The sequence below is a fragment of the Colius striatus genome, chromosome 1 (genome assembly GCF_028858725.1).
Source record: "Colius striatus isolate bColStr4 chromosome 1, bColStr4.1.hap1, whole genome shotgun sequence".
NCBI lineage: Eukaryota > Metazoa > Chordata > Aves > Coliiformes > Coliidae > Colius > Colius striatus.
Window position 1 is genome coordinate 53,439,355 of NC_084759.1, and position 20,886 is coordinate 53,460,240.

The 20,886-nt window shown below is 42.0% G+C and overlaps 1 protein-coding gene across 4 annotated transcripts in view; it reads left to right on the forward strand.

Moving 5' to 3' along the window:
* The window catches only part of FARP1 (FERM, ARH/RhoGEF and pleckstrin domain protein 1), a 217,848-nt gene extending 197,292 nt beyond the window's left edge, over positions 1 to 20,556 (forward strand). For all 4 annotated transcript variants that reach the window (XM_061996128.1, XM_061996132.1, XM_061996142.1 and 1 more), the window contains exons 17-27: positions 1,721 to 1,802; positions 4,592 to 4,829; positions 6,839 to 6,969; positions 9,750 to 9,818; positions 11,828 to 11,917; positions 13,398 to 13,480; positions 13,793 to 13,905; positions 14,426 to 14,589; positions 17,059 to 17,166; positions 18,375 to 18,526; positions 19,600 to 20,556. In XM_061996128.1, coding sequence (XP_061852112.1) covers positions 1,721 to 1,802; positions 4,592 to 4,829; positions 6,839 to 6,969; positions 9,750 to 9,818; positions 11,828 to 11,917; positions 13,398 to 13,480; positions 13,793 to 13,905; positions 14,426 to 14,589; positions 17,059 to 17,166; positions 18,375 to 18,526; positions 19,600 to 19,681 — 1,312 coding nt within the window. In that variant the 3' untranslated portion in view covers positions 19,682 to 20,556. The remainder of the gene's footprint in view (positions 1 to 1,720; positions 1,803 to 4,591; positions 4,830 to 6,838; positions 6,970 to 9,749; positions 9,819 to 11,827; positions 11,918 to 13,397; positions 13,481 to 13,792; positions 13,906 to 14,425; positions 14,590 to 17,058; positions 17,167 to 18,374; positions 18,527 to 19,599) is intronic.
* Positions 20,557 to 20,886: the final 330 nt, after the last annotated feature.

A 20,886-nucleotide genomic window follows, 5' to 3' on the forward strand; every position in this document is an offset into this window, starting at 1 on the left:
CTGTGGCAGTGTTTGTATAACAAACATAGTGCTTTTGCAAAACTGGCGTACCATTGACAGTAGCTGACTTCCTACCCCAGTGTAACCTCTAGGTCCAGAAAAAACATTAAAAGTCTTGTTGAGAATTATGGTTTTCTTGCTTAAATAGGCATGTGAGTGCCTGGAGGACTTAACACAATAGGAAATAATTGAAGACAGCCTATAAAATGATATATTGTTAAGATTCTGTGATTCTGTGTGAACTTGGAGCAATCATTTGTTTATCAGCTGAGTCTCTTTGTTGAAGGATAAAATAGGAGATGCTACTGTGTAGCATTAATAAGCTGCTCTCTCCACATCTCCCAGTTAGAGAAAAACATGCAGAGAGATTATCCAACATGAACATAACCGTGTTGAATTTTCCAGAACAAAATACACATCCAAATATGCATCTATCCATATAATAATATGGATTTCTTTCAACAAAAAATGTCTGTGTGTCTGACCAGTGACTGTATATTCCTGACAGCAGCTACATCCTCTATGATTTGGTGAGCATAGGACCTCTCTGGCTAAACTGCCAGTACAAAGAAATGCAGAGATTTACCACCTGATTGTCCACTTCTTCCTTCACCGCACGCAGAATTTTCTTTAAAGTGTGAACTACTGCAAGTGGGTGAAAAACAATGCATCCATTTAGCAGTAACACAAACCAGAGGTCCCCTTATCCTTGGGTTCATTTAGAGCCTGATTATATTTCTGTCCTCTTCCAAGGTAATGCATTTCTTTGGCTGAAGTGCAATTGCTCTTGCCAAGACTGTGTCTGTCTCCCAATACTCAGATGTAGGAGCTGAACTGGATTTAAAACATTGAAGACAGCACGTAAAAAGCCATACTGTGTGAAACTTGGATGCAGTACTGGAAGCTGGAAAGGAAAGGGGAATGATGCTTCTCCCCACATCCCTTTTAGTGATTTTCTTTTGAAAACTGATCTTGGTTGGAACAGATCAGCTACAGTTAGGTTCTCATGTTCATGACTTTTCTTCCTGAGCTTTCTGAAAGATGTATTTGGGTTCAGTCACAGCATGTCATCGTTGCCCGTCTCGCGCACAGGTTTAGAAGCAGGAACACCTCTTTCATCAGGAGCTGGGTTTCACCCACATGAAGCACCCACCCAAGTGCAGCTGGCTGGGTGGGAGGGAGCAGTTTGCATTTTTAATACCAAAAATGCTGCACAGAGACAATTCCTGCCAGTATTTAACACTTATGAGTCAAACTCTGATGCTGGGTGGATGTTTCTCTGTCCCGTCGTCCCTCACACAAGCAGAGAGCTTCTCAGAGGAAGAACACCTGTGGGCCCTGTGCCAGGGGGCAATCCTTGTTTCTGAACAGAATTATCCTTCTGCTCTAAGCCCATGTATTGTGATGGGATTTTGATGTCCTCCTTTTTCTCAAGCCATTTCCAGCCTTCTCTGGTGTGTTTAAAAATGCTAGCAATTTTCTTTAAAGGTCTGATCCTTCTGTTAAGTGCCCAACCTCTCTGTTGTTAGGAGTGCAAGCCAGGCTGGGTGAAGGCTGGGAATTACATGTCTGTCAGGAAGATTCCTCGTGTGCTCCCAAGTGAAAGGGCATGGGGTCAGGAATTTAAAAGAAATGAGCTACTGAGTTTCTTTCTGTGCCTCTGTGTGATTATGCAGTTTTATTGCATGACTGAAGTGCGTGGTATTTCTGTTCCTGACAGGGAAGGCCGCTCTAATGCTCACATTAAAGGAGATTACCAAAGAATTGGAGATGTTATGCTAAAGAACATTCAGAGTATGAAGGTAGGAATGATCCTATAACTATTAAGCTTTGACACGGATTAACATTAGCGTGCTTTTCATTTTCAGATGATGTTGCTACTTGAACTGTTTTTTACCAATTGTAATCAAGGCTTATGCGGTACAAGTTTCCTTTGATGAAGTGGCAAGTGTTTGATGAGCCCTGAGATTTCAGAATTGCAAGCTGATTTTAAATCCTCCATCCCCTTTCCTCAGCCCACTCTCCAAACATAGGAACAACAAACACAAAAGTTCAGGAACGTTTCATTTACAGTTCTTTTTACCTTTCAAATAAGAAGGTAAAACATCAGATTTTGCATGGCTGAAGAGGCTGTTCAAACACAGAGTGTGCCTACTTGTTAGTGCATATAGAAGTGTTAAGATACTGCAGGAGTAGTGACCGTAACTTAGACGTTGACTTGATTAGGTAAACTTATATTCGTGCATTGTGGTGCCAAGTCAGATGAAAGGGCTTTTGGATAAATGCAAACAATTGCCTTTGATCTCCTGAAAGCTAAAAGCAAAAATACAAGTGTGAACTGTAAATTTACGTGTAATGTTCAGCAGACTTTGCATCTGTTCTTAGTCTGGCTGGAGTAGGATTTTTGATGCTCTGTGTTACTGAACAAACAGCATGGAAGGAAAGCTCGGGAGCCTGTGAAAACAAAACCCTGTGGACTTTTACAGTAGGGATGGAAAACACACGTAGGGATGGAAAACACACAGCTCACCCAATGGATGTAGCTATGCAGCCAGGTCAACGTGTAGCAAAACATGGCACTGTGCCTTTTGGCACGTGGATCTCAAAGTGCCTTTTGAAACTATCCAATAAATCTTTCCTTGGTGATTGCCATTTCAGCATCCTGTAGTTAGTTCATAGACGAAGCAGCCTTGAGTCCTTGGCTGGAAGAAAGGGCAGTTTAATTTTCACAGCTCTCCCGAGGCGTTAGTTAGTTAGTACCAGGCTTCTCTTTCAAAAGGACAGAGAGAGATGAAGAGAGGCTAAATTATGTGCAACTGATTATACAGCAAATCAGAAGAAGGACAATGTAGAAATCTTTTACAGTCCCCAGCACAGACAGCTTTGTCACTATAAGGCAGCCCTTCCTTATCTGCAGTGTACTTAGCAGGAACTGGTTTTTCCCCCTCAAGACACAGTTGGGAAGCATTGGAAAGAATGTGGGAGGGACTTGTTCAACCTCCATCTCTGCCTGCAAGAAGTACACACCTTTTCACAAACAGTTTTTGGAATTTCAGCATCTGACAGATTGCTTCTGCTCTTGGTACCTTGCAACACTCCACTGTCAGTCCTTCACTGCCTGCAGGTCTTACTGTGACACTAAGTTTCATGGCAGCATACAGTCTTTGTTGTAACTGACACCTGTCAATGTGCTTTCACCCTTCACCATTCTTTGCCATTAGATTTTGTTCTCTTTGCTTTGAGAAGTATCACTGCTGATAAGCACAGATATTAGGAGGAAAGAGGCAAAGCTCACTGACTTCAAGAAGTGCACTCTAAACAACAAAGTTAGTTAAAACTCTACATATTTATCATGAGACCTCTTTAAAGACCTGAAAACTAGCACTCCTTGTTTAATTAACATAGGAAAACTATTAAGAGCAAGTAATTAATGGGCAGCCTCTCTAGTAGTCCAGAGAGCCTGCTGTGCCTTTTCTTGAGTTACAGGCTTGTGAAATGAACATGCAGTGTATGGAGGAAGTGGCTTGGCTGTAGGGGAAGGTATGTTTCTGGTGAGGATATCACAAATCACAAGAGAGAGGGAGTTGATTGGAAATGGGTCAAAAAGCACAAGCTTTAGATGAAGACAAATTGTCCTCTTGAGCCATTCAACCTGTTCATTCAGGTGTGGTTTTGTTGCTGGTTAATGTTCTACCACGGATGGGGAGGCTTCCTTTGGCTGCTCAGAGAAGCTCTCTGCATTCTGAAGGACCAGTTCACCTTTTCCAAAATACAAATGGAGCCCCTGTGTTAATTGTTTAAAAAAATTACTGCTGAATTATTTCAAATGAGAATTGTGGACACCTAGGATACTGGGAACCAGATGAAGTTACATACTTCATGCAAACCTTATTCAGGTGCTGGTGCATCTCTTCCCTTGCTACCTTAGAGACTGTACCACATAGAAGGGCACGTAATCTAAAGATGAAGAACTCTAACATAACCCAGTTCTGTCAGACAACTCCTTTATTTTTGCATTTGTTGGATTCCCAGGAGATGCAACTTCCTACAGAAGCTACATGTCCATCTGCCTGCATCTCAGCTCCCTAAAAGCACTTAAGGGAACTGGGGCAACTAGATCCCTTCATCCTCCTAGAAAATCCCATTTTATTTCCTACCTGTGCATTTGCATTGTCTGGCACTCTCCCTGTTGCACCCCTACTTGCATGAGCTATGTTTATATCATCTCCCTGCCTTTGTATTTCTCACTGATACCAGACTTAGGGGTTTTTAGTCATATACTTTTGTTTTACGTGGAATTCAGAGAGGATTGGAGGAGGATGTACTTCAAATGAGCAGTGCCATTTCTCCTATTCAAATAAGTATCAGAGACATTGTAACCCTGCTTTAGCAGGAGGGTTGGATAAGACCATCTCTGAAGGTTCCAACCCCTAGCATTCTGTGATTCTGTGTTGTAGAATGATTTTGTTTGCAAAATCCCAAGTGCTGTGCTACTTGGATATTTTTACTGGAATAGGTTTGGGCTGAGTCATGTCTCACAGTGATTGCTAACGGCTCTACTACATGCTCTTTCTTTCTTTGTGCCTATAAGCAACTGACAGTTCACCTGTGGAAGCACGATGAGATTTTAATTGAGTTGGAGAATGGGATCAAGAACTCTCGCAAGCTGGAGACCTTTTGCAGGGATTTTGAGCTACAGAAAGTCTGCTATTTGCCTCTCAATACCTTCCTTCTCAGACCTTTACACAGGCTTATGCACTACAAGCAGATAATGGAGAGGCTTTGCAAATACTACCCACCAAGCCACATAGACTTCAGGGATTCAAGAGGTAAGTAAGAGAAAAGACTCCAATTCTTGGAGCTGGGCAAGGGCATCCAAATCCATTAGACGTACATGGATGGGCAAAAAGAAACTTGGAAGAAAAGAATCTGCTGTGGGTTATTAAACCCACAGAAATGACACATGGTTCAGGAAGTCACTTGTACTGAAAACTGTTGGGGGACAGCACAGTAAGCACCCCGTGTGTTCTTGTCTTGTTCCTAGCTTTCCCTAGAGATCCACTAGGAACACAGAATATTGGCCCAGGTGAACCCAGGTCTGCCCCAGTATGGCTCCTGTTATTAATGACTTTAAGTGTTATTTGTCCTTAGGTGTTATTTTTCCAGACAGGGAGTTTGTTGTATTGCCATTTCCATGATTTGTTTCAGGAACTGAAAGCTGTAGACATGTTTGGGTTTCTTTTTTTCAAGGTGAAGACATTTTCTTCCTGTAGTCTGAACTCACTGCCTTCTATTTCCCCTTGATGATTTGTTTTCCTCCTCAAGCCTTGTCCCTCACCCTCATTGGAAGCTATCATTTAAAGATTGATGTTATCTTGAGAGTTACCATTCAGCACAGAAGGACTTGGTCAGGGGGCAGTGGCTGGTATGGCTGCTCTCAGCTGTAAGGTGTTGGCTGGCTAAGCTCCCTCTCACGCCATGCAATGAGACACACAGTAAGCAGTGCACAAAATGCAGAGATCATTTGACCTGTAACAATAGGAAATACCACAGAGATCTGTGGCACTGAAGTCTGTGGCACACAGATGTGTGCCTAAATGTAGCTACTGCCTGAATGATCTCGAGGAATGCAGCAAATAGTATGGGAGAAGTATCCCATATAAGTATAGCCAAGGCTAGATGAGGATGATGTGTCCATTCACACCTCCCTAGAGAGTGCAGCAGACAGCAAGGTTTAATTCCTCCTCTACTGTTTTTAATGGATACACACACAGGATTCAGAGCTGAAAATGAGAGAGCATGAGAAGGACAGTGTGATTTCTGTTAAAGTTTGGAGTGTAAAGGAAGCAGAAAAAATGGGAGATGGGTATGTGAATCCCAAGAGGGAGCACAGGTCTCTCAATAACAGGTGAATGAGCAACGATATAACAAGGAAGAACCACTGTTACTAGGGTTTTGGCTGTGTATTTTTTTTAACACAATGGCTGTAACTGTTCTTATACTAAAGTCAGTCAGTGGGATCAACCTGTTCAGAGGCTGCCTGTGTGTTGTGTGTCAAGACTGGTGGTCTTGTACATGATGGCACAAGGAGCCAGTCTGTGAGCTGGTCCCCCAGAAAACATCAAGCGGTGACATGATTTTCAGCTTAGTTCTCTGAGTTGAGTTACTGTGTTGTTGACGTGGGGAAAAGACAAGGCACAGGCAGCAGATCAGCAGCAGCCTGCGTTTGGTTTGGCTTCTGCTGCCACAGTAGGACTTTGTAGTGCCTGTTTCTTCCTGCATCCCACTTGGTCCTTCTTCACACAGAGAACAACCCCCTCCACAATGGAGATGTTCCTTAGGGAAATCACTCCCAGGTGTTAGGTCACGTGTCAGTAAATAACATTATTGCCATTTCCTGGTGTTTTCAAATATGGACCTGACCCAGTGTGCTGCAGGTAGGAGGGGAAATGCTTTTTTGTTGTTTTTTTCCAAGCATGGAGGAGGTCCCTAGATTAATTAGAGATGTAGGAAATGAAGTCCTTCAGGAGAACCCATTCATTGGTGCTCTGAGTTTGCTTGAGTATTCCTACAAAGTTCCTGTGATTAAAACAGAGCAAATGTTTGGTTGAGGAAATAGACTGTCTCTTCATTACAACCCCTCACCCTCTGCTCTCTAAGATGATGTCCAGAGTTTGTGTGGTTTTCAGTCTGCCTGAGTAGCTTTACACTGTGAAGGAGGAGGGTAACAAAAGAAAGAGTGATGCTCATGAACTGGGTGCTGCAGACAAAAGCCATCTTTCTTTTTTGATCATTCTTCTAAATTGTTAATAAGCATTTTATGGTTTTGTCCATGTAGCTGCTTTGGCTGAGGTTTCTGAAATGGTGGTTCAGCTCCATGGCAATATGATAAAGATGGAGAACTTCCAGAAACTGCATGAACTCAAGAAAGACTTGATAGGCATAGACAATCTGGTGATCCCAGGAAGGGTAAGTAGCAGAATTGTGATCAAGGTCTGATAAAGTTTCAAAGCATTAGATACGTTTTAGAAACCTGATTATTTGGAGAAGCTGTGAAATTGCCTCTCCTCATATGACCATCTTTCACCAAAAACTATCAAATGTAAAGCTAAACAATACCCTAGAAAACAGCAACCTTTAAAGGAAGAAGAGGCAAACATCTATTATCTTTTTACTGGGTTTTCTAAGGTTTATCTTATGTATAGATTTGGACAGTTGTAGGAAGTTCCAAACATCTGTTACAATAGAGGTAGTAAAAATGTAATGTTTATGACAGCATTCAGAGCTTGAGAAGTTGCACTGTTCCTCATTTCTTGCCACCCTTCTTGATTTTTTTCCAACTCTTGATGCTAGAGCACGGCAGATTAAAGCAAAGGAAGATGTTTGTGCTGGGAGACCTTCAGCTCTTTCACAATGCTCGCCTTTGAAACTCACGGCCCAGGGGACTAGCAGTCTCTTTAGTCTACATGTAACATTAGGCAATAATTTTTGAGACAGTGTTGCCTTAAGTAAACACTTTTAATTGTGTTACAAAAATACCAACATCCTTCTCTTACTCATCATGCTTCTTTCAGAATAGATGAGCCTCAGAATACATTTGCAGCCTTTTTTACTTTTCTAGGCACACGTATCTGTACGTGCAAACTTGAGAGCTGTCTATCGTTGAAGTAATTTCCTCCCCACTCCCCTGACTTGTGTGTGTAATACACAACTGTGTCTAGTGCCACAGTGGAGTCAGCTCGCAGAACTCTCCGGGGTCTAGGCCATTGAAGGATTCAAACGTGTAGAAAAGGGGCTTGAAGTTGGTGTGTCATTGGGAAGGCAGTGCTGAGCACAGGTATTTCTGGATTTTTGGCTGTTCTCCACTTCTTTGGTTTGCCTTTTCTGTCTTCACTGTCTCCCAAGCAGCTGCCACGGCTCATGCTTCTTTCCAGTGATCCACAGACTGTTCACGTCCTTGGCAAGACCCTCAGGACATTTCGCAGCCTGTGCATATCTGTGTCACATGAAATTGAATGCTATTCTATCTTGTTTAAAGACAGAGCAGTCTTCCTATCCTAGGAAGTTCAAGAATAAAGCAGACAGTGAGGAGAGGTTGTTTGCAAAAGGGCCTCTGACTTAGTTCCCTGCCCCAGTGCAGGCTGTGCGGGGAGGCCAATGCCACTGTCACCCATGGTGCATTTACCTTAAGGTGACTGAACCTCATGTCTTGGAGGAGAAGCCTTATGGTTCAGCTACCCTAAAGGAGGCTGTAGGTAACATCCTCTTCATGTTGGCCCATACTGGGGTGTCTGCTGCCACCAAACTGGTTCCTGTATTGGATGTTAAAACATCTCGTTGTCAGTTGCTTTTGATTCGTGTGTTGGCACGGTGCTTGCTGTGCTGGTGCTAAGCCTGATAGTGACTATTTATGTGGTACCACCTAATAGTAGTTAAGATGAATACTCTTTGATGGCCAACAACAGCTTCCATGGGCTCCCTGGTAGCGTGAGCCTACTGTGATATAGGGATAACCATCTCTAGCCACTTTTTCCACAGAATCTTAAGGGCTGGAAGGGACCTTGAAAGATCACGTAGTCCAACCCTCCTGCCAGAGCAGGATCACTTAGAGTAGTTCACACAGGAACTCATCCAAGTGGGTTTTCAATGTCCCCAGAGGAGGAGACTCCACAACCCATCTGGGCAGCCTGTTCCAGTGCTCCCTCACCCTCACAGTGAAGAAGTTCTACCTTGTATTTCTTTGGAACCTGTTATGTTCCAGCTTATACCCATTGCCCCTTGTCCTATCGTTGGACATCGAGAAGAGCCTGGGTCCATCCTCCTGATACCCACCCTTTATGTATTTGTAAACATTAATGTCTTCTCCAAGCCCCGTTGCCCTTACACAATGCAGTTAGGGAAGCTGGATACATCACAGCAACCCTAAGGTGACCAGGATGTCCCTCTGTACAGATCCATCTTAGACAGACAGTTTATTCCTAAGATGCAGGGGATTCTGGTGCTTTAAATGTGCCTTTTACATGCACAATTACAATTAGAATGACCATATGACTGTAATAAATATAGACCTCTTGGTAGAAGCTGGAGGGGAGTGACTGAAAATGATATTTTCATGGGAGGGTGAGTTACAGTATAGGTTCACAGTAAGCCCAGGAAATCTAGCCTCTTGAAAGTTTCAAATGTGTTACTTTTCCTATAATTCCATCCCTAAAGATTCTCAAACAGTTTGATCCAAATTCATGTACTGCGTCATACAACATGGAGGATACTGGGACAATTCTTACTGACAGACAAATGTCCTCCTTTTTTCTGCTGCTGATGTTGGTTCAAGTAGCTGATTTTACATGTATGCCCTATGCACAACAGAACCTTAGCAGTGGTTAACCAATGACATACAGGCCGACTTACCATTAGTTTTTCACATCATTTATGCCACGAAATATGCTCATTCAAAACTGATGAAAGAAGAAGTTGTCTGAAGAAATCAATGTTAGTTAAAGAAAATGTTACTTAGCTGAATTTTCTTAAAATGGATGAAAGGGTATGAAGAGTTTCTCCTAAAGACTGTCATGAATGGAAAGAAATTATCCTATAAATAAGATTTTTAATGTATGTAACAAACAAAAAGTCTTGGTGACTGACAGTCAAGTCAGTCCTATGACCAAGTAGCCTTATTTATGCCTGCATAATAAAAAATCATCATCATTTTAGCAGAAGATACATATTTGTTTCGTGTTTATTTCCCACAGGAGTTCATTAGACTGGGCAGCCTCAGTAAGTTGTCTGGAAAAGGTTTACAGCAACGGATGTTTTTTCTGGTAAGCAAGAAGACAGTTTTTCTTTCTGTAACAAAATGTAACTATGGGCAACTATTAGACGTTCTGTTAGACTCCAGTTATGAATTACAGTAAGTGTTTATAAACAGCCTTAAGTTAATATAATACGTCACCTGGACTGCTGGTTGTTAAGAACTTACTTATGTTTCTGTCCAAAACAAACATTCTCTTTGTAACTGGTTCTTACAAAGATAAAACTTACCTGTTTTTATGTAACACCGTGAATATGATGATAAAATAGTACCCCATATGATGATAAAATAGTACCTCCTAGCACATTGTTTTAAATGCAAGTAGAGTCATTATAAAATGAAAAGTGGCACCAGGGTTAGTGATCATGACCACAGAAGAAGTTAGAGTAACCTGTGGTGATACAAAAGATAGTCCACATCACTCTCTTATGACACATTCCAGAACCAAGTTTCTCCATAGTCCATCCAGTTTGAGGCTACAAGTGCCCAGCAGGTTGATGGGCCTGCCTTTACCTATGGATGCCTTTCGTAGCTCTTGCGCTTTTTGTGGCTCTCACGCTAGGAGAAGTTATTTCCTCCCACCATCACTAGCAGCATTTTCAGGTTACAGCAATCCCACTCGGTCTCTGATCCACAAGAGCCAACCAGATGGTTCCTTCTCTCTTTTCTTCCCGACCTGCTGACAGGCTCCCAGGCTGCCCATCCTGCTGCTGCTGACCCCAGCACTGGGGTGCCAAACAGAGCACATAGATTTCCTAGTCTAGTGTTACGAGGCACATTAAAGAGTCAGTGCAGTGTGGCAGGAAAATACATCCTTGGCTTCTTGTATGCAGAGAGTGAAGACAGTGGGGGTGTAGAAAAGCTTGTGAGAGCTACATTTTACACGATGCTCGATATTTCATCTTCCAAATGAGTCAAAGGTGTAACTGCTAAATCTGCTAGGGTAGGATTATTCTCTGCCTTTAAAGCCACTAAAAAGGAAGCCTAAAGAATATGGCGAGTATTTTCTTGCATATCACCATTTCTGTTATTACCAACTGGTGCCTTGATATTACACTTATATAAAATATATTAAAAATTGAGACTAGATTCTCGAATCAGTTTGAGTTTTTATCAGTTGCCTGTGGTGTCAAAGCAGTCTTTGGTCCATCTCAAGCACCAGAATGGTTTTGGAGATAAAATCCCAGATAAATCAGTACTTGGGGACTCTAAATAGCTGTGTAATCATTGGCAAAATTAAATCCCCCTCTAGTGGCTGTTCTGCACAGCTTCATAAATTATTGCTATCAGCTTATGGATGTCTTTGGGAGTGCTCTGTTTCACAGCACAGAGTATGATTTTTCCATGATGCAGCTGTCTGGTGTTTGAGAAAAACATCCTTTGACCCAGGTGGCATGGTGAAAATATGCCTTTTGTCCTATGGCAACAAAATGCAGGTGGTCATTTGACTTGCTTTTGGCTGGAAGTTCCACAAATTATGATGTTTGGTCTCTTCACCTTGGTGTTTCTAACCTAAAGCCACCTACTTGAAACCGAGTCTCACAGCTTCCTTCTGAATATGTGGAACAATAGGTAGCCACTTAGGTTGTAGGAGGTAAGTTGGACACTCCTCTCTGGGGTATGCTGGCATACAAATCAGAAGGAAATACTGATGAAACACACTTACCTTCCATAACTTCAAAGTGCAGCAGAGTGTGAAACATACTCCTTGGTTTCACTGCTGTTGTGGCTCTGACTCAGAGATCAAAAAGGGAATATTAGAAGGCATCAGATGATATCCAGTGGAAAAATGTGAGAATGTGCCTGAGGTGAGCAAGGGAAATAACAGAATGCTAATACCAGGTACTGGAATATTGTGGAAGCCAATATTTTCCATCCATGCATTAGGACTGCCACATAAACAGTCAGGCAGTATTGGCTAGGCTTCCTATATTTACCATTCTAATATTGGGAGTGGGGAGGTTTCTACATGCAGATGTGCCAATTATCGTTCTAATAATGTTTATTCTTGTTTTTTAGTTCAATGATATTTTACTGTACACAAGTAGAGGCCTGACAGCATCAAATCAGTTTAAAGTCCACGGGCATCTTCCACTGTATGGCATGACAGTAAGTATTGTGGGAACTTGAGGCCTTCAGGCTTCAACAGCCATTTGTGGTCCCATCTCAACTGCTCGAGTAATTTCTGCTGGATTGAGAGCAGCAGCAGAGGCTGTTCTCTGATTCAGGGAAGCTGTGGTTACATTCTGCAGTGCCTGGTGACGCTGGCTGGGGTTTGACTGTGCTCATGCAGTCTTCTACATAAAGGTGATTACACTGCAAAAGAGGAAGGGGGAGGCATTTAGCCTCACAATGTAAGCTTCTTGTAACATGGGTTACTTTTTCCAACCATCCATTCAACCACCCAGATGATCAGGGGTATGGAACATCTTTCATACGAGGAAAGGCTGCGGGAACTGGGGCTGTTTAGTCTGGAGGAGACTGAGGGGGGATCTTATTAACATTTACAAATATCTAAAGGGTGGGTGTCAGGAGGTTGGGACATCCTTTTTTCTATGGTAGCTAGCAACAGGACAAGGGGTAATGGGATGAAGCTGGAACACAAAAAGTTCCACTTAAACATAAGAAAAAACTATTTCACTGTTCAGGTGAGGGAGCCCTGGCACAGGCTGCCCAGAGGGGTTGTGGAGGCTCCTTCCTTGGAGGTCTTCAAGACCCATCTGGACATGTTCCTATGTGACCTGATCTAGGTGAAGCTGCTTCTGCAGGGGGATTGGACTAGATGATCTCTAAAGGTCCCTTCCAACCCCGACCATTCTGTGATTCTATAATTCTACACTGCAACGCAAGTAAACAGTAGCGACCTTCTGATTTCTGTTAAAAATCCCCATTTTCTAATACTTTCAGCTCTGTATCTTAAACCAAAGTAGTGGAAAACTTTTCATTTGGAGCTCTTGTTGCAGTTCTTCTGGAAAACAGATCATTCAAGCCAATAGCACACGGTTACTTCTTCTTCTTCTTATAGGATATCAAAATATTTTTGCTGCTTTCAAAACACCCCACGTTATTTTCATTGGAACTTCTCATGGGTTTTTATCTATTCCCTACTGTTTTCCTGAGAATTAAGTTAGGTAATCAACTATGACAGTAACTGAATTTCTCTAAGCACCTGTGAGGCTTCAAGTTCTATGTAGCCTTTCTAGGAATCTACTCAATTATTGATGTCCATTTGGTGTGGATTTGTTCACGACAGAACTGTGTTATGCTGCAAGGCCCTGAGAACTCCCAGCCTTTACCATTCCTTTGGTGTGATGAATCACTCTTCTGATAAAAATAGCACTGTTTCCCTTTTTTCTTTTATGGACACAAAGCAGATAAAGCCATGCTTTGGGTTTAAGAAGTTATTGCAGAAGTTACTGTTTTGCCAACTTGCAAGCCACCTTTTCTTTTTCCTCAATACCTAGCACAAAATTGCCGTTTGGGACCTTTCCTCTTAGTTTTCTAATCCTCAATGGTAAGAGCTTGCTGTTTCACCCTAAGTAGTATGTAATTCCTGCCATCTGACAGCATTTGGGCTTTTATCTCTCAGATAGAAGAAAGTGAAGAGGAATGGGGGGTTCCTCATTGTCTAACACTACGAGGTCAACACCAGTCCATCGTTGTTGCTGCAAGGTAATTCAGTGGAGACAAGATATGCATGTAAACTGTGTGAGCAGGATTGGCTCCTAAAACAATTTCAAAGGTATATTCTTTTGTGAAAGCTTCTTGTAAAAAAACCAAAACCAACCAACCCTTAAAAGGTGCATGGGACAAAACAGAGTGGCAATTGTGCAAGTCAGAACAAAAACTAAGCTATTGGGAAAAGAGCGTAACATCTTGTGTCTGAATATATTTATTGAAATTAAAAGTAAGCTCAGCTTGTGACTGTTTCTTAGAGTTTGCTTTCAGTGTGAAAGTGAATAAAACCTGAATTTTCATTGTTAGTACCCGCTCTGAAATGGACAAATGGACTGAGGACCTTCAGATGGCAATAGACCTGTCAGAGAAAAGCAGTGGCCCTGCCCCAGAGTTACTGGCTAGCAGCCCACCTGACAACAGTAAGTAAATGCTGGAGAGTAGGTTTTATTCACTTTGGTCGGTGTGATTGGTGATTGCTCCTAAGCAAAGTGGTGAAAAAGCTGGCCACGGATCAAATTGATACATCTGAAGCTGATTTATAGATAAAAAGAGAGAGATTTATATAGATCCATGTGCCATTTTAACTTTCTTGTTGATGTTAGCAGAAAATTTCATTGAATTAGAGAAGTGACTTAAGCATAATGATTCCAAGGAACTATTTAACAAGATTTGTTAAATAGGCAAGATTTGTTAAATAGTGCCTGTCCTTGAAAGGTATTAAAAGCACTAACAGTAGTTAGTTAGCTTTTGATCCTGACACTTGGCAGAAACACGTAAGAAAAAGAAATCTCCGTAACATCTGCGCAAAATCATTTCTAAGAGTGTGGGTTTTTTTAAATGAGTTCACGATATCGTGGACGGAATTGATTTGTTTAATTTTTCCAATTATATATGTTGTTGCATAGAGGAAGAAAGATGCTTTTTCCCTGCATTTCATAGAGTCTCCTGACGAAACTACTGTAGACCAGGAATCTGAGGACGACCTCAGTGCATCCCGCACCTCACTCGAACGTCAGTCACCACACCGTGGCAACACTACGGTGCACGTCTGCTGGCACAGAAATACCAGTGTTTCAATGATCGACTTTAGTATTGCTGTGGAGGTATCTGCCTCAGAACGATCTCAGCTGCAGCTCCAGGCTCGCTCTTGAACGACAATTTCCTTTTTGCTCCTCCTTAACAAGCTCACTAAATACCCCGTTGCTTCCTCACGGGGAAGTTTCAGGCGCACCCATGCAACTGACTGTCCCCCACTGATGGCATCGTAACCCATCGTCCAAGCAACACTTGTCTGCTCCTTGAGCCTGTCTGTAAAATCAGTTAGAGCAGTAATTTTCTTAGCAGTACCAAACCATCCAAAAAAAACCCCAAACCCAAAGACTCGATGCCCTTGAAAATTTAAAGCAGGTCAAACTGTCTTAATGCTTTCGGTTACAGAGGCATTAAGTCATTGCTCGAGCTGAAAGGATATTGTCTTTAGCTGCTGCAGCCAGAGTTTTAGTTCCGTGTATTACTAACGTACTTTCTTTTACCTAGCCATCTTTTCTGGAACCTTGTCTCATTGCTCAGTCTCATCTGCTTTTTCTTTATTTGCGTTTTCCACCTCAGAATAAAACTCCTTTTTTCCCCCCCGCTGCTCACAGCTCAGGCAATCTGATACACATTCGTTAATCCTCTACTCAACAGGCGAGATGCAAACACAGAGTTTCAAAGGTGAAAATGCAAAGGCTCCTAGTTCAGCGTAGGTGTTAAGATGAGGTGGCAAGCCTGTGTTCTTTCACCCAAGAGCGTTTCCAAGGAGCTCTTGAGTATTTTATCCCAGTCCTCATGGAAATTCATGTTCAATGAAAATGGTAAATGGAATCTTAAAGCTGAGTCAGCTTGCACTGAGGCAGCTCTCAGATATCAGGCCACCCTTCCTCTAGAGATGTATTGATGCACAACAGAGAGATGTAAAGACAAGCCATATTCATAGTTAGTGTAACTGCTCCCAGTTTTGTTACTGAAACACAACAAAGAAAATCCCTCTGTACTAGAAACCACTAACTGTAGAGCCTCATTTTGATCCCATGCAGGTGGAGTTTCTGCTCTTTGTACCCTTATATGCTGGGAGGGAGAAATAGTTCAGCTCAGACCAAGGTCTCACATTCTTCCCTAAAGCAGATGACTGCCTACAAATAGATATGAAACTTGAACCAGTGACTAACTCCAAGGATGAAAACACTTAGCTAGGCAAATCTTTTGGTTCGAGATCAGTGCTTCGTTGTTCCTTGGTTTTGTTCCTCCCCGTGCCTCAACTGAAAGCAAACAAAGCAGCGAAGACCAAACACACCCTGGAGAGACATAGCAGTTGTTCTGTGAAAACATCTTCAGCTCCACCGCTGTTCCATGCGTGCCAGGTTACACTCATGCTCACATCATTCTGTTGGTGGCTCTCACTTCAGCATTATCGTTTATTTTCTTTGTGTCTCTCCCTCCTTTCTGTCTCTCTCGTGGTAGAAGATCCTCTCTCTGTCAGTGACTGTCCTTCCCTACCTGCTGGACTGATCAGTGATCAGCGGCCTGTTTCCATTTCATATGTCTGCTGGTACCGAATGCAAAGCCTGTCCTTTTATGATATCCTCCAGAGTAATGAGGTAACAGAAAATTAAGGAGTACACCTGTAACTTAGGGCAAGGAGGCAGCAGTCCACATATAAGAGAAGGGGATGATTTCAAACAAAAGCTTTAACATAGATATCCAAGACTAGTGAAAACAGAACATTTTCAAGATTGTTTCATTCATAGTAGATACATCAGGACCACCAGACTTTTGACTATTAAGCTTTATAGATTAGGTGATTAGCTTCTGCCTTGCATAGAGAGAATGAGGTAAACAGGCATTTTGATCCCTTACAGGGAACAGAGAGTATTTAATAATTCACTTTGAAAATTTGCCTTCATTTGCAAAGCACAATGATGCTGGACTTTGCATCTTCACTATGTGAAGAGCAGTTCCTTCTGCCAGCCGTTAAATACTTGTACGTGGTTACAGCTTCCTCCTCCTTTTTGTCCAACTATCCAAAACCCAGCTGAGAATAAAGTTAACAGTCCTTGCTTTTGAAATCTTTGAAAAGTTACCACGTGAACCCACTGGGTACTCGAGAGCTCAATCTCTATCTGCAATTCCAAAGTGTGTCATAACTTTCCTTCACATCACAAATTCATGTCAGACTTTCTGTTTCCATTATTCTATTTAAGTATCATTTGAAAAGAACAAAGCCAGACTAGAATAACAAGACTGACATTCAGTAATGATGTATATCACTGACAGCCACCTCCATGTGAAAAAAGCCCAAAAGTGTAGTCAGCTTGAAGTTTTTGGAAGTACCCAGCTACATACAGGAAAAAATAATAATTAAAGTATGAGTGAGTAATAGAAAAAGGCACAAGAAAAAAATGTGTATTCAACCAAAGCATTTTCACATACAACAAGGTCACCTACAGCCAGATAAAAGCAGATAATTTTTCTTACGGTGATTGAACCACAGGTACTTTTCACTGTTTCATTTGGCTGCTTTTGATCTGTTTCAGCACCAGCTGTCTGGAAATCTCCTAAGGAAATTCAAGAACAGCAACGGGTGGCAGAAGCTTTGGGTTGTGTTCACCAACTTCTGTATGTTCTTCTACAAATCGCACCAGGTAACAGATGGCACAAGTGTGTTTGGGGGAGAGGGGGAGCAGGGGCTGGAGAAGACCTTGTGGTTTTTTCAAAGCAGTGGCAGAGAGAAAAGCTGTCTTGGGTCACAGATGCCATACGGGAGGGAAGGAAGGTGCAGTGCTACGGCAACACGGCCTTTCCCGATGCTGGGCCATGGCGAGCAGCCTGCTCCCAGCCTTTCAAAACCCATCTAGATGAGTTCCTGTGTGACCTACTCTAAGTGGCCCTGCTCTGGCAGAGGGCTTGGACTAGATCTTTCAAGGTCCCTTCCAACTCTTAAGAGTCTGTGATTCTCCAGTGAAGAATGTGTCCTCATTTCCTGGCACTGAATCTCAGCAGTCCCGGTAGATGCCATCCCTGAAAATACACCAGACCTCACTACCACCGAGGTTGTGGTGCAGGTTTAAGGAAAGCTTTTCTCTTGCACAGATTCTGAGATTAATACAATTAAAAAAGTAATAATAGTGACTTTGAAATGTTGTTTACCATTACTGATGCTCAAGTCAAATGAGAGAACAGCAGCCAAGGATTAACCCTTCGGAGCAAGGATCCTGCTGGTAAAGCAGCAGAGGTTGCTGCCTAAGATCTGTGGGACTTCTGAATCTCTGGGTTCAAGCAGGGTGTAAGCACAAAATAATTCCAGTTGCAGTGTTATGTCTTCGCTGCCACACGAGTCCTTAATGATAAGAGGTTCTGTACTATAAAAAAAAGGAATGAATTGTAGGATATTCTATGCATGAGTGGGATAAAGAAATGATTGGTTCATATGTGCCAAGCCATGAAGTAAAAGGCCTTAAGCAGTGAAAGCTGCGGGGTGGCCAGTACATTTCTAGGAGTGGGTGTTTGCAGGGCCAGGCTGAACAGGCGGATGGTGCTCCGCTCATGCCCATCAACGGAGCTTTATGTTCATCAGCTTGAAAGCAGGGAAAGCCCAAGAGTTCACACCACCTCCTTAGGAGGAAATATCGATAGGATCATCCTGCAGCAGCGCCTTATGAGAAGGGTCAGTAAGATGGGCAAGCTGGAACAACCAGACAGTCAAGTTCACGTATAAAGCTGGTACTTTTCCACTCATACATGGAAACACAATGAAGACAAATGAGTGTGCATGTCTCTTCCATTTTCTTTATGTACTTCTCCTTACTCACGGACACTTGATCTCAGGGAGTTTTCCATCATTTCTCTTCAGGACAATCATCCTTTAGCCAGCCTTCCTTTACTGGGATACTCGCTCACCATTCCATCTGAAGCTGAAAACATTCACAAAGATTACGTCTTCAAGCTACATTTCAAATCCCATGTGTACTACTTCAGGGCTGAAAGTGAATACACATTTGAAAGGTAAGCTGGCCATCCATGACAAGGAAATTAATGAGGTCCCACGAGTTGGGTTTTTTCCCCAAACAAGGATATTAGGTGCAAAGTTTAGTAAATAGATTCAATAATAGAGGCAAGCAGTTCAGTTCAACTACTGAAAGAACCCTTTAACATTTTAAAAGAACTTCTAAAGCTGATAATGGTAGAACCAAGGGGTTGGTTTTGATCATGTGGTAGCTGTAGTAGTACAAAACCCCCTACAAAATCTGTGTTGTGTACAGGAAGTACCCAGGTAAAATTGATCAGGGTGGCCACACAGGGAGCATCGTGTCTCAGGCTACACCTAAACAGATCACAAGACTTTTTAGTAGCTCTTGAGGAAAAGAAGATACTCTCATCCAGTAGAGCTGGGTGGAAAAGCCACACCTGTAATTTTTTTTCCCAAATTCTTCACAGAAGCAGCTGTTCTTACTATGTATTTATGTCACTTCAGCACATAATTTTTACACCTCCCACTGAATCTCAGATATATGCTGAGCCAGGAAACAGACACTCCTCCTCCTAAATTGTGGTTTGAGGTTGTTCATACTGGGAACTAATTTAGCTCTTTTATGTGAAACATTAACTTGTCAAAAGTCTCAATGTCTTCTCTTATTGAAGGAAACTATTATTAAGTTTTAGCCATGTCAGTTTAAAACTATAAATAAGGCAAATTGTGGGAAAGAGGTGATTAAATAAAAGAGTAGAATAGGAAAAACCACACAAGCCCTTTCCTAGTTAAAGGGAAAAAAAAGTAGGAACCGCAGCTAAATTACATTTTTTCAGTCTAGAACTAAGAGTCCCTGAATTTCATGAACTTTGAGGTTCATGAATTTTGGATTCCAGCCTGTTTGTCCTCTCTAAACCTCCTTTCATACTTGGATCTAGAGCCTCTTGCCTTTGGGGAGACTTTGGAGTAGAGTGGCAAGCAAGATGCTCCCACAGGCTCTGAAAATGAAAGAGCAAACAACTAACAAGGCTGACTGTGTCTCTCGAGGAATCCTTCTTTGGGAACTGACAGTTCTTTTCATTGTGTCTCTCTTTGTGCCTTCACACAGATGGATGGAAGTGATCCGAAGTGCCACCAGCTCTGCCTCACGCGCTCGAGCTCTGAGTCACAAAGAGCCTCACGCCTATTGACGGCCAAACGAGCCGCCGTGTCGATTGTCCAGCAGCTGCTGATTTTCTAGAGGACATTTGAAACTCTTTTCTCCCTCCAAGTTTAGTAAAACTTACACTTTGGTAAAAGAAAAGAAAAATAAGTATGGTTTTGCAGAAACTTTCACCGTTCCTCAGCAAAACTGTTTTAAGTTCTCCGTATGTTCCAACTAGCTTACCATCACCCCAGTGGCTGCCGTTCGTTTCATGTCTTGTATTTTGTCATTCTGTGCTGTTTTTAGCTTGTGCCAGTATTAAAATATTGTCCATATTAGAGTGCCAAATGCCAAAAGACATTTTGTTGCCTCAAAGATTGCACCTAAAGAAAAAAAACAAGAGTTCACAATCTGAAAACTTTCTCCTCTGAGGCAAACACTATTTCTTCTCTTTTCGTAAAAGTATATTATTTTTTTTTACCATGTTAATCTGTAGACTGCTGGATTTTTAAATGTAGATGGACTTTCACAGTATAGAATTATATATACAGCAGGCAGTCTAACAGGAATGACATAACTTTCAGATTTCTTTTTTTTGTTGTTGTTTTTTTTCCCCCAGTCTTTCCACATGTAATCAGCAAGGAATTACTAATTTTCTATCTTTAACATGGAAACAGTTTACAGCTCACTCTCATTGCCCTTTGGGGGTTACAAATCCACATGGTATAAAAAAAGTAGAGGATTCTTATCTAACCATTTTCTTGGTGCAAGTTGACCAAATTGTTCATCTGCTGGCTTTGGAAAGTGAATACTACTTGCAAGATGAAATCTTTTTTTGAAAATAATCCAGTGCAATATTATTTGGGCTGTTAATGTACTGTGAATGGTATGTACAAGAAGAAATTAAAGGCTGTGGTGACATTCTGCTGTTTATTTCACAAACTTGAAAGCGAGTTTATGCTATGAGAACCGCAGCTGTTTGTGATTAATTTGTAGACTGTTTCAGGAACTAGCACGGGCTGAATTGCTGTAAGCTGAGTGTGCTACTGCAGCCCCAAGTTTTCATCCTGCCTGCTATACACTCTGGTGTGACTTTTGCATTGTTGTGGGAGTTTCAGCCTCTCCCTCTGTCCCCCAGTGCTCAAGGATCCAACATGCAACAAAAATACCCATTGTGCATGCGTGGCTTTAACGCTGCATTTTGGGTAAGTTCAGTCATTGGCCTACTCCAAAGGTTGGCAGCACTAAGGC